Source organism: Miscanthus floridulus, chromosome 18 (assembly GCF_019320115.1).
Source record: "Miscanthus floridulus cultivar M001 chromosome 18, ASM1932011v1, whole genome shotgun sequence".
Lineage (NCBI taxonomy): Eukaryota > Viridiplantae > Streptophyta > Magnoliopsida > Poales > Poaceae > Miscanthus > Miscanthus floridulus.
The window spans coordinates 49142383-49156144 of NC_089597.1; the positions used below are offsets into that span (position 1 = coordinate 49142383).

At 51.5% G+C, this 13762-nt stretch overlaps 2 protein-coding genes across 2 annotated transcripts; one reads left to right on the forward strand and one right to left on the reverse strand.

Moving 5' to 3' along the window:
- The first annotated feature begins 4424 nt into the window (after positions 1–4424).
- Positions 4425–8638, forward strand: LOC136520662 (endoglucanase 17-like). Its single transcript, XM_066514262.1, has 4 exons — positions 4425–4762; positions 4881–5549; positions 7062–7176; positions 7279–8638. The coding sequence occupies exons 1-4, from the start codon at positions 4544–4546 to the stop codon at positions 7791–7793; spliced, it is 1518 nt and encodes a 505-aa protein (XP_066370359.1). The 5' UTR covers positions 4425–4543; the 3' UTR covers positions 7794–8638.
- A 2972-nt stretch (positions 8639–11610) lies between these two features.
- On the reverse strand, positions 11611–13186 carry LOC136522387 (uncharacterized protein At3g17950-like). Its single transcript, XM_066516207.1, has 3 exons — positions 12970–13186; positions 12265–12821; positions 11611–11921 (listed from the first exon to the last, which is right to left on the reverse strand). The coding sequence occupies exons 1-3, from the start codon at positions 13045–13047 to the stop codon at positions 11741–11743; spliced, it is 816 nt and encodes a 271-aa protein (XP_066372304.1). The 5' UTR covers positions 13048–13186; the 3' UTR covers positions 11611–11740.
- Between the last annotated feature and the right edge of the window lie 576 nt (positions 13187–13762).

A 13762-nucleotide genomic window follows, 5' to 3' on the forward strand; every position in this document is an offset into this window, starting at 1 on the left:
ATGTTCGCCAGGTCTGGCGACCACCACGCAATATTGCTGGATTCGCCCCTGCAACTTGCATCAGCCTAGGGTATGCCGCACCATACCCGTGCCACCCGCTGGCTCCGCCTATGCTCGGGGCAGGGGATTACCGCTGCTTCTCTTATTTTTTCGATCGGGCGGTGGGATATGTTGGGACGGGGATTAGCGACAGGTGACGATGACTTCCGAATCTTGTTAGCAGTAGAGATAGAGACGCGTACCGCGAGCCACGCAAGCTCGTGGTAAGCTGTAGGGGGTACGGCTCCTCCAGCTCCTGCTTCTTCGGAACAGTCCTACTAAGGGCCCGTTTGGCATGGCTCCTGCGGCTCCGGGTCCTCACACCCGCGACACTGTAGCAGCACGGTAGCGGGAGCTGTTTCGGAAATCGAGGTAGAAAATGAACTAGGGAGAGGAGGAGTCGGAGAAGCCACGATTTCGAGCTTCTCCGGCTCCGTGCTACAGTAGTGGAGCCAGAGCCGGCAAGAGCCGTGCCAAACGGGCCCTAAAAGTTTGATATGCAAGGCCTGGGCCTGTTTGCTAGGGTTCCGACTCCTTACGAAGAGCCCCGACAAATGTTTCGTAGGAGGATAAATTTTTCCATGAAATACAGAGGAGTACCCTCTAGTATTCTCAATTCCCTATTACCAAGTTTTAAGAGAAAATTGAAAGATGATTTGATAGAGATGCTCTAACTCATCTTTAGAAGCCGGAGCTGATAAAACTCGAAATAGATATTTCCTATAAATACTAGTTTTAGTGTGTCTTTGGAATACAAAAATTTCACAGAAATTGTATAGTAATTTCACATGAAAAATATAGGAACGAGAAAAAATCTCGCGTTCCGAAGGGGCATAGTGAAAGCTCTAGTTTGGTTTTGGTGAATTGATGAAACCCTAAGTGCTAACCTAGTTCATCAAATGATCATGAGATAGGTAGCACACTTCAAGTAGAGAAGCAAATGAAGATCATAACATGACAATAGTGATAGCATGGAGATGATCAAGGGCTTACACTTGAAGAGAAGAAAGAGAAAAACAAAAAGCTCAAGGCAAAGGTATAACTTGTAGGAGCTATTTTGTTTTGGTGATCAAGACACTTAGAGAGTGTAATCACATTTAGGTTTGATAGCCGTACTATTAAGATGGGTGAAACTCGTATCGGAATGCGGTTATCAAAGTGCCACTAGATGCTATAATTCATTGCATATGCATTTAGGATCTAGTGGAGTGCTAACACCCTTGATAATATTTATGAAAATATGCTAACACATGTGCACAAGGTGTTTGCAGGGTTGAGATGGGTTTGGGTCCCGCCGAGCTTGCGAGGCGGGATTCGGCGCTTTTGGAAAAATGAAATGTCTATTTTCTATTGCGCCGGATGTAAAATTCTTGGTGGTTGGCACACTTGAGCAAGGGTGAAGAAGTTAGAGTTGAAATGGAGTTGATCGAAATGATGCTGGCGTCGGTCTACTGACCGGACGCTGGGTCACTCAGCGACCGGACGCTTAAAGGCTGCGTCCGGTCGAGCTGTCAGACGGCACAGTGGATAGGGTTGAGCACCGGACGCTGGTCTACGTCCGGTCAAGGTGGACCGGACGCGTCCGGTCGAAAATACATGCCTCGGGGAGCTTACTGGAAACGACCGGACACTGGGGCTTCAGCGTCCGGTCAGTTTTATCGGACGTGTCCGGTCATGCTCGGGAGCTTACTGTAAACGACCGGACGCAGGGGCTTCAGCGTCCGGTCAGTTCGAAGGAGCAGCGTCCGGTTGAGGCTAATGACCGTTGAGTCTAGACACGTGGCTGACATCGAGCGACCGGACGCTGAGAGCCAGCGTCCGGTCAGTCTGACCGGAGCGTACAGTCAGAACGCGTTTTTGCCCAGTGAAGGGGTATAACGGCTCTATTTGATTAGGGCTCTATTTATAGCTCCATGGCCGGCTCAAGCTTAGACTCTTGGCCATTTCTATTGACATAGCATACTTGTGAGCTTAGCCAAAGCCCTCCCACTCATCTAGATCATTGATTCATCATCATAGTGAGATTGGGAGTGAATCCAAGTGCATTGCTTGAGTGATTGCATCTAGAGGCACTTGGTGATTGTGTTTCGCTGCGGATTTCTCTTGTTACTCTTGGTGGTTGCCGCCACCTAGACGGCTTGGAGCAGCAAGGATCGTTGAGTGGAGGAGGTGATTGTCTCCGACTCCGATCGTGGTGATTGTGAGGGGTTCTTGACCTTTCTCCGGCGGAGCGCCAAAAGGTACTCTAGTAAATTGCTTGTGGCTTGTGTGATCCTCAGCTTGTGTTGGTTGTGCGGCACCCTATTGAGGGTTTGGCGAGTGATGCCAATCAGCGCGTGAACCTCCAAGTGAGTGAATCGCCACAACGAGGACTAGCTTGCCGGCAAGCAAGTGAACCTCGGTAAAAATCATTGTGTTTATCATTTGATTCCGAGGTGATTGGTCATCATTGTTATTCATCTTCGTGATTGATTGGTTCATTCATCTACACGGCGGTATAACCCTCTTGATCACTCTCTTTACTTTACCGCAAACTAGTTGACAAGTTCTTTAGTGTAGCTAGTTGTGAGAGCTTGCATGCTTGGTTGGTGTGGCTCTTTAGTTAGCCTTTGAGAGCACACTGACATAGGGTAGTGTCATTGCTCTTGTGCGAATTGACACTATCTAAACTAGAATTGTGGTAGGTGGCTTGCATTATTGAGTAGGCTAGCGCAATACTCGCTTCGCCTCGTAATTGTCTAACCATTTTGTTAAGTGTTGTTGTAGAAATTTTTATTAGGCTATTCACCTCCCTCTAGCCATTAGGACCTTTCACATAGGCTCTTGCCTCCTAGTTTATTTTGAAAGAGAGAAAGACGACTCTTTGCTTTGCTACATTGTAGAATATTCTCTGGAAGCCTTCGCCGTTTTGTGAGAAGAAATCTTCCAAAAACAGGGCCTTGTTTAGATGCCATTCAAATTCTAAGTTTTTTCACTCTTTCTCCATCACATCAATTTTTAGCCGCTTGCATGGAGTATTAAATGTAGGTAAAAAAAATAACTAATTACACAGTTTAGTTGGAAATCACGAGATGAATCTTTTGAGCCTAGTTGGTCCACGATTGGACAATATTTACCAAATAAGACGAAAGTGGTACTATTCATCAAGTTTACTTTTTTTTGCAAAGTGAACGAGGCTCAAGCCTCAAATTGATGCACATGCTACTACATCTACCATTAAAGAAGTACGAGCGGATATGCTCCCTGGCTTCCTATCAGTAACATGTTTGGTTATGGCCACGGATAACAGCCGCAAATTGCATCCTGTGGCAAGTGGTGTATACCGGATTACCGGTCACCAACCCGAACGACTCTACTACTGCCAAACTATCGCCTATCGGTGACCACTGACCTGACCACACAGCTTTTACCGTGTTACTGGCTTTATTACTGCACTGCACGGTCACTCCTACCTTTGCCATCGGAAACCGTAGCCGGCCCCGGGATAGCTTTAACTAGCGGCCAGAGACATCGGCGCCGCAGCTCGCAGCATACCGGGCCGTCGGCGGGAGGGATGGGCACCGCGGCGCCCGCACGGTCCTCCCCACGCCGGCTGCCCCGTATCGCCGTGCACATGCCCGCCCCACGCCCTGCAGGTCGCATCGCATGCATCCCCAAGGAGGAGGAGCCCACGTCGTCACGTGATGAGCTCGCCGGCGACCCGGGCCCTCCTCACCACAGTCCCACCTGCCAGCTCTCTCTTCCTCTCGACCAGTCACGTCGCCTCAGACCTCCTGGCGGGTCACTCAGGGGCCGTTTGGTTGGGGTGTTGGGTTCCACGAAACTAAATTTTAGTCTATGTTACACTAGAAGTTTGGATGTTATTTAGAACGACTAAATATGAGTTAATTATAAAACTAATTACACAGATGGAGACTAATTTACGAGACGAATTTATTAAGTCTAATTAATTCATCATTAACATATATTTACTGTAGCACCACATTATCAAATCGTGAACTAATTAGACTTAAAAATTCGTCTAGTAAATTAGTCGTAATCTGTGTAATTAGTTTTTTTTTTTTGTCTATATTTAATATTCCATACATATGTCAAACATCCGATCCGATACGATAGGAGGGGTAAATAATCAACGATCGTTTACTGTCCGATAGTCCATGCATTCGTTCCACGAGGCAAACCGATGCATACACTGGTGGTCTCCCGCGTACTCAAGCAGCAGCGTTACCCACAAGGACCTCGTAGCGCGCGCCCGCCCGTAGCCCCCCCCCCCCCCCCCCCCCCCCCCAACCCCCCCACCCACACCCCAGCAATCCCATGTCCCTTTGCTTGCGCGCCCATCCCCCCTCTGCGCAAGCTCACATGGCCATTTACTGCACCGGGATGTCTGTTGCGTCGCGTCGGGCCCCTATAATTCCTCCGCACCCCGGCCGGTCTCCGAACCGCCGCGCAGCAGGCAGCACCAACCAACTAAACTGCCAACGCAAAGGTCCGCTTCGTTCCCATGGCGCGCCCGGTGTCGACGGCGAAGCCAATGGCGGTTGTGGTGGTGGCGCTGCTCCTCGCGGCGGCGGCGTCGGCAGTGCTGGCCGTGCACGACTACGGCGACGCCCTCCGCAAGAGCATCCTCTTCTTCGAGGGCCAGCGGTCCGGCCGCCTGCCACCCACCCAGCGCCTCCGGTGGCGGCAGGACTCGGCCATCCACGACGGCGCCGAGGCCGGGGTACGGACGTCTCTTTCTTTCTTTCTGCAATCTCATGCGTGCGCACACCATTCTCGCATTGCATCAAAATGATCGAGCTCGCCCTCCTCGCCATGGCGCCATGATGCGTGCTCTGCAGGTGGACCTGACGGGCGGGTACTACGACGCGGGCGACAACGTGAAGTTCGGGTTCCCGATGGCGTTCACGGCGACGCTCATGTCCTGGGGCCTAATCGACTTCGGGCGCAGCTTCGGCGCGGCTCACGAGGCGGACGCCCGGGCCGCCCTGCGGTGGGCGACGGACTACCTGCTGAAGGCGACGTCGACGCCCGGGACCGTGTACGTGCAGGTCGGGGACGCGTCCCGCGACCACGCGTGCTGGGAGCGGCCGGAGGACATGGACACCCCGCGCACCGTCTACAAGGTGGACGCGGCGCACCCGGGGTCCGACGTCGCCGCCGAGACGGCGGCGGCGCTGGCGGCGGCCTCCATCGTGTTCCGCGACGCCGGCGACCCCGGGTACGCGCGCGCGCTCCTGGACCGCGCCGTGCAGGTGTTCGAGTTCGCGGACGCGCACCGCGGCGCGTATAGCGGTAGCCTCCGCGACGCGGTGTGCCCCTGCTACTGCGACTACGACGGGTACCAGGACGAGCTGCTGTGGGGCGCCGCCTGGCTGCACAGGGCGTCGCGCCGCCGGGAGTACCGCGAGTACATTAAGAGGAATGAGGTGGCGCTCGGCGCCAGCGTCTCCATCAACGAGTTTGGGTGGGATAACAAGCACGCCGGCATCAACGTCCTCATCTCCAAGGTACGTAACTGGACACTGCCTGCACCATTTTGCACATTTTCACGATGCGTTTTTGCGTTTGCACAATGCTGCACCTGTACTGGAGCACGAGTGCTACTCGTACTAGTCCACGAGTTGGAGCATAGCCTAGGATTGCGCATTGCTAGGGGTCCAGCCGTCCAGGAAGGCCGGAATGCCTGTCTGCTCGGCTGCTGCTCCCGTCCCGTCGTAGCATCGGCCTGCGTTCTGCACTGCGCTGCCTCTGCCTCGGCTTTGGACTCTGGAGTCGCGTGGCGTCGTCGAGCGCGGCGCGCACATGCTCCTCTGACGCCTCGCTACCGGCTTTTCGGTGGATCAGCCCCTCTGCCCCTGCCCCTGCCCCTGCAGGTAAATGTTGACACTGGCTGCGAGAGGCCATTATTGACTCGTCTGGCAACGGCATGCAAGATTTGACGCGTCGTGTTCGCGCCATACGGGCGGGCGTGCTTAGTCATGTCCGCTTCTGATATAATCTGGCTTTTTCAGTTTGTTTTTTTAACTAAAATAGTATTTTTCTCTCCTAAAGTGATTGGCTTTTGTTCAGCGAAGCGAACGGGCCGCTTGATTAGTTAGTTCAAGATGGTGGGTCTAGGGGAAGCACTAGCAAAAAGTCTCTTCGGGCACGGGCGTACTGTAACGGGGAGGAACCTTTTTCACGCCCGCCACACGCCCCACACCTGTGGGACCGGCTGGCTGACCGAGAGCACGTTGATACGTGCTACATGCTGCTGGTGCTGGGGGCGTAGTATGGTGTAGCAGCACGCATGCGCTAGTGTCGCATGTCACGTCTTCCTCTTTTGAGATATTCCCTGCCCTCGTGTCTACTGTCTGTAAACATCTTTGCATTTGTTGATGGTTTAGCCTTATGAGGCTCCTCTGTTCAGCCTGTGAACGCGATTAGATTCCTACTGTCTTGAATCTGTTGATGGTTTATCCTCCTAATCATGCGCCTGGCCTTGGGAATCCTGACATGCCATTGTACACGTTGGCACATGCTAGGATTCACTAGTCTTTACGTGTCAGCGGTCACGGCAACAATTATTGAGTGATTAACGAGCATGCCATGCCACAGCCACAGCGCAGTGTGTACTATGGAAGTGTGGATTAGTATATCTGAAGAAGCATGATGAGACCAATATTCTGTCTGGGCAGATTAATCAACGTTACCGCTGCAGCCTTTTGTCAGGGGGTATATTTAGGAGTGGATCTCGATGCGTGTGAGCAAGCATGATCGTGGCATCAGTGACCCGGACTCCTGCTCCTAAAGCTGGCCGGTCTCTGCTGGGTCTTGCACGTCCTACCAGAGAAGAGACACAGGGCACTTATGCTGCTAGCTGATGGGTCACGGGCTTCCTGTTCCCTTTGCATAATTGCATTACTCTACATATTACTAATTCCGACACAAAAGCCATTACGTAGCATAATTTAACCCACACTTTGATTGCCCAATTGCGGAACTAATAATCCACGCGACGATCATTATCCTTTTTCCAGGAGGTCCTGATGGGCAAGGACGAGTACTTCCGGTCGTTCCGTGAGAACGCCGACAACTTCATCTGCAGCCTCCTACCGGGCATCTCCGGCCACCCTCAGATCCAGTACTCCCCAGGTAGAGTAGCAGTAGGCCAACCCACTCACTCACCACTGTTTCTTGCAACCATGGATGTGCATCCGCTGAACGTGTCGACTCCATCTCCTTTGCCTCTTGCAGGCGGCCTCCTCTTCAAGGTGGGCAACAGCAACATGCAGCACGTGACGTCGCTCTCCTTCCTGCTCCTCGCCTACTCCAACTACCTCAGCCACGCCGACGCCCGCGTCTCCTGCGGCGGCGGCGGCGCCTCCTCGGCGTCGCCCGTCCAGCTCCGCCGCGTCGCCAAGCGGCAGGTGGACTACATCCTGGGGGACAACCCGCTGCGGATGTCGTACATGGTGGGGTACGGGCCGCGGTACCCGCTGCGGATCCACCACCGGGCCAGCTCGCTGCCGTCAGTGGCGGCCCACCCGGCGCGGATCGGGTGCAAGATGGGCGCGGCCTACTACGCCAGCCCGGCGCCCAACCCGAACCTGCTGGTGGGCGCCGTGGTGGGCGGGCCCAGCAACAGCACCGACGCGTTCCCGGACGCGCGCGCCGTGTTCCAGCAGTCGGAGCCCACCACGTACATCAACGCGCCGCTGCTCGGCCTGCTCGCCTACTTCTCCCAGCACCCCGACCCAGCGCAGCACTGAACGGTATTGGTGGACCTTCAGCAGGCCTCAGCTATATCAGCTAGTATATGCGTCTTGGTTAAGGATGGCAATGGGGACCCGATACCCGATACCCGACGGGTATTTGATCCATTAGGGGACGAGGATGGGATCATATCTTTACCCGCGGGGATCTAAATGGGCAAGAATCCATACCCGACGGGTATAGCGGGTACGGGAACGTTCCCTGTTTACCCGTCCCCGTTACCCGTTGGGGAACCCGACTATTTGAGCTGTCATGCGAGTATTAGGCCCAAAGAAGCTCAACATAGATATTTTGGTCCAAATCTGAACAGTCATATATATAATTTGTGTATTCTAGGAACCCTCGTTCAATTTTTCCTCACCATCTCTGCCAGCAGCACAAGCATGCCTGTCTCACAAGCGCTCGTGCCCCTTGCTTCCTCAGTTTGGTCTCTCTGCCACCTTTGCTCGTCCTCCTCGCAACCTCGCTCCTTCTCCTCGGCATCTCCGAGACTCCGACACTTATACCCGGGTGAAGAAGAAACGTCTCCGATTGCAAAGCTGCGACCCCAAGTGTCCTTGTTTATCGGATATGCAGTACCCGTCGGGTATCTGTTACCCGATCGATACCCGACGGGTACGGGGATGGGCAAGAATCTATACCCGAGACAGTTAATGGGGATGGGGACGGGATGAATTCTCCGTAGCGGGGAAGAGAACGTTCCGGTGATACCCGACGGGTATATACCCGTTGCCATCCTTAGTCTTGGTGTAGCTGTAGTTGTAGTAGCACAGCCCCCTCTATTTCGCTTCTGTGGGCTGTGTTATTTTGCTGTATTGGTTATTTGGTAGCAAGTGGTGTGCCGATCCATTCCTGTAAAAAATGGCAGGAACGAGGATTGGTCCTAGTGTGTTGTAATCGTACTATGCCCAGGTGTGTTCACACTTGACACCTATTACCTATCTTTGTTTGGAATCAAGTAAGCTGTTAGTATGCTAAGATGAAACCGCCTGCCCATGAAATGAAGTGAGGCAGTATTCTGAAATCGCCCTGATTTCAGAGTTTCAGCCCGTGTACACAGAAGCGCGCATCTCCCTTTCCACCGCTAGAGTTCGGCCCTGTTTATTTCGCTGAAATTGACATGCATGGTCTCTTTCCGGCTTTGGCGGTGTCCTTGCTGGAATCCAAAGCTTGCTTCAAACAAGCGGGCAAGCGGCTGCATCTCGGACAACAGGGATGCCCATCATTTCGCGTGGTGGCAGGCAGGCATGAGCACCCACCCAAAAGAGCAAGGCAAGGGACTGCCCCGGGCCAAAGTGGCTTGGCTTCCTCTGCTCTCCTCGAATGACGGGAGAGAAGGCCAGTTTCGCCGGGAGCCACGAGCCAGCCAGCGACCCAGCCGGCCGGCTGGCCCCCGAGGTCCCAACAAATAGACCCTGCTCCGTACGCCCTGTTCGGGTGCTTTTAAACCCGACTTAATCTACTTTTTTCTCATTTGAAATAGTATTACTCTCTCTCAAATTTCTCTAGATTCTTCTAAAATTCCTCGAAGCGAACGGAGCCATAAGGTCCACACCACATCACACCAGCAGCTGCTGCACCCCTGTACTGCACTCGCGTTTCTGGCAAGTAGATTGAGCAGGGCACGGAGTAACAGCCGCAGCTAATGGCTCGGCCGACCCGCAAGTGAGATACGTCCATATACGACACACATCAGCAGCATGTTCGGCAGGCCGTAAACGATCGTATACGATCGTGAATTATAAGCTAGAACAGTATTTTTCTCTCACACCAAACTAGCTAAATCAGTCAGCAGTAAATAATCCATGATCCAGCCCAGCCAGCCGAACAGACTGAGATTGTCAACGCCCTCTTCCAACCCCAAAGTCCCAAACCCTTGCCCCGCGATAACTTCACAAACTAGAAAGCCCAGGTTTGCAGAAGAATAAAGCAGGATAGACCAGCACAAACATTCGAGTGGAAAGTGAGAGTCTAAAACCACCAGCACAAACATTTTAGATCGTACGATCGTGCCCCTCGGGGCTTCATGGTATTGCTTACACTATGTCACTATCCCATGGGACCCATAAGGGATATTCTAATTATTCTACTCACAATAATAAGTTGGCCTGTTATCTCATGGTGAACTCATACAAGTTGCCAGAGTAGAGACAGTCATGTACTTTCTTCATTCCAAAATTACAAGACATTTTGATTTTCCTGGATATATAATTTTTGCTGTGCATTTAGATATACTATGTCTAGATATATATAGTAAAAACAATGCATCTAAAAAAGACGTTTTATAGTTTAGAATGGAGGGAGTGATTTTTTTTATTTATCATTTCAAATTCCAAATAAATAAACGGTTTTGAGGCCTCTTTACAAAAAGAGATCAAAAGCCCCAATGTTTTTTCCATTATCTAAAAAAATATACAAGGCTGGCGTTACCACCATGATAGTATAATAGCAAATAGTTTTGCACATCACAATTATTGGAACAACACTACTACATCATTATGGGTGTTGTAGTGTTTAGGGTGATTGATCGCAAGCACAGGGTGTTAGACATGGAGAATGGCTCAGAAAGGCAATGGTTGGAGACTCAGGGCAGGGGGGGGGGGGGGGGACAACCTATGGATTGATGAATCGCATTCTCCGCTTATTCCATGCACAAGGATGTACTCACTTGACTTAGGTCCTTTTTGGTATGGCTCCAAATATTTCTGGATCCTTGCTACAGTCCGTAGAGAAACCAGAGCTGGTGAAGAAAAAAAAACTTCACCGGCTCCTAATTTATTTTAAGAGCAAAGAAAAACAACTCATTTACAGTGGAAGAAGAAATCGAAGTAAGAGCCACCCAAAGATCTCTACCAAACAGGACCTTAAGGTCCAGTGTCACGCGCCTTCCAGTCTCCTAGTTGCAGTGGTGTCTGCAACTTCCGCACTCTCTTCCACCGTAAATTAGTTAAAGCACATTATAGTTTACATCAATAAAAAACGATCCACAAAGTACTTAAAAATAACTTACTCCGTACGTTAACTAATATACTAGTCTCAAATTAAATTAAAATAATATACTTATAGCTGGGTTTAGAGAAGTGTATTATCCTATATGAATATGGATAATGTTGATATCCATACATATCCACATAGATTTAATGTGATTATTCTACTTTGGATCGTAGAAAAGTGATTTTAAAAAACAAGTACTTCCTCCATCCCAAAATAAACACACATCTCGCTTCTCGAGGAGTCAATTTTTTTAAAGTTTAACCAAATTTATACTACAAAAATACACTAATATTTTTATGTATAATAAGCATCATTAGATCGAGCATGGAGTATACTTTCTTAATAAACTTATTTAAAGATACAAATATGATATTATTTTCTATATTTTTAGTCAAACTTGAAAAAAATTACTTCTCAAAAAAACAAGACATGCATTTATTTTGGGACGGAGGGAGTACATCTATTACATAAGTTAAATAACTGCAGATCAGAACCGTCCTCGGCGCCATGGACTCCGATCTCCGGCGCTAGAGGCGGACCCGCCACATATGCCGTAGGTATCCGCATGTTTTCTCCTTGTGTACATATTTCCTCCATCCCAAAATAAGTAACGTTTTTGACTTCCAGATATCTTATTTGACTGTTTGTTTTATTCAAAAAATTTATGTAAAATATAAAATAAATAAACAATATTATTAAAGTATCTCTAATAATATAATAAGTCATAACAAAATAGTTGATATTTATATAAAAAATTTTGAATAAAACGAACCGTCGAACAAGATATCTAAATCTAAAAGTAAAAAAACGTCCGAGGGAGTACGTATAGAATCGATGAGCGAGGAGGGGTGGGTGGGCCGGGCTATCGAGCTCAAACTGGGACCGGTGAACCCGTGCACTGCAGATCACAGGAGGCCTGCAGGTGTGTGTCGTCGCGTTCGCGTATCTTTCAGCTGCCGTGCGAGTGCCGTCGAATCGTGCCGCAGTGCCTGGACAAAAACGCCTCGAGTACCGACGGTACTGGGCCCGGGATGCTTACGGTGTACCAGCACGAAATGTGTATACGAACAGCACAACTTTGTCCGTTGCACGTTGCAAGGGGAATGGTTGCCAGTAGAGCTGCAGAATACCTACGTTGTCAAAAACTGATCGCTGATTAGAAGTAAATCCAAATCAGATAGCAGGGTTTTATATCCCGCTCTTGATTCTTTTCTATGCATAGAAGATTAGTAGATAGAAGAGCAAAAGGGGAGAGAACAAGAGAGAAGGAACATCATCAAATGGAACATCGTATGGCAAAAAAGGACCAAAGTGGAATAATTAGAGCATGGCAAAAGAAGAAGAAGAAGAAGAAAAAAAAAAGAAGGGGGACAAAGGGGCTTGATTAAAGAAGCGTCAACTCCACTGCTCCAAAGCCACTTCAATTGCAATTTGCAAGAGCCATTGGTTTGGGACTTTGGGTTGTTCTGTTACCCCGCTCCGCCGCTGCAGATGCCGGTGAGCAGCACTGGCAGCCGCGCCAGGGACGACGTCGTCGTCGAGGACGAGCCTTCCGACGCCCGCAGCAGCCGCCACCTGCCCCTCTCCTCCGCCGCGGGCTGCTGCGGAGGCCGCACTCTGCCGTCCTCGAACAGCGCCGTGGCGGCCACTGCCGTCTCGCGCCCCGAGGCGCCGGTGCCGCCGTCGTCGCAGAGGAAGTTCGCGCCCGCGAGCTGCCGCTCCATGTCCAGGATCTCGCCCAGCGACGTCGGCGGCCCTCCGCCGTCGCCGTGGTCACGGCACAGCCGCCACCAGCTCCCGCCCAGGCTGCTGCTCCCGCGGCCGTGCCGCCGCCGCCGTCTCCGACGGCGCCGCCACACGCCCACGCCTCTCCTCGCCTCCTCCCTGTCCGGCGACGCGCGCTGCGCTCCCTCCGCCGTATCCTCGCCCGCCACCGCCGGCGCCCTCGCTGCCCGCCGCTCGCCGAACGCTGACACGCCCATCAGTGTGCCCAGCGTCGTGCTCCGGTCCGGGAAGAAGGACCCCGTCGACTGCCCCCCACAAGAAGCGAAACGTTATCCACATACACCAAGTCAAGCTAAGCTAGATTCGAGAAACACGAGGGGAATGCGATTGACCGTCCAGGTAGCCAAGAAGATGAGACCCAAGAACCTGGCCGAGGGTGAGTATAGCTACTACCTCGGTGTCGAGGTCGGAGGAGGAGGGCGAGGAGTCGGCGGAGGGGGAGGTCGGGATCATGTCGGCGTCGAGGTCCATTATATCGCCGGCCCCGCCCGCTCCGGCAGAGGCGTGGCCGGGTGTGGGCAAGGCGAGGTGTCGTGGTGGTGGACGCCACTGGTGGAGGGCGTTAAAGGGTTTATAGGCAGTTGCTGGCGGGGCAGTTGGTTGTGCTGCTGTGACGGCGATGTGGTTGACCCGACGACTCATGGCGGCCGGTGCCTTTGCCTTTGTTCTCTCATCGGGGCATGCATCTGGTAAGCTCGTACAAAGTCCTGTGACCCAACGGGCCAGCTGCACGGCTTGGAGTGTGCATGAGTTCAGGGACTGTGTGTGTCATGAGATCTTCAAGGCGTTGAACTTTCTTGCCTATACATGGCAAATTCTTCGCCTTGTCGATCTGGTACACAGCAATATATGCACCCTTCTTTTCGCCTTGTTTTAGTTATTGTTAGTGAGAAATCTTGTATTGTTCCAAACAAGCCCTCATATATAAATTTTGGTGAGTTCTCACTCGGCAATCGACATCTGAAGACGGAGCTCCTCGTGTACACAGAGGGTGGTCCTTTATTTGGTCCTCGTACGTATAACGAAGCTTTTACCTTTGCCTCGACCTTCGCATTTGGTCCAGACATGTTTTGCGAGCCTTCATCGTGCCACTGGGACCCTAACGGACGGCATCATGGTACATGATGCAATGCAACTATGCAAGTGACAATGCGGTGGTGCACGAGAACTTGAGATGATGGCATCG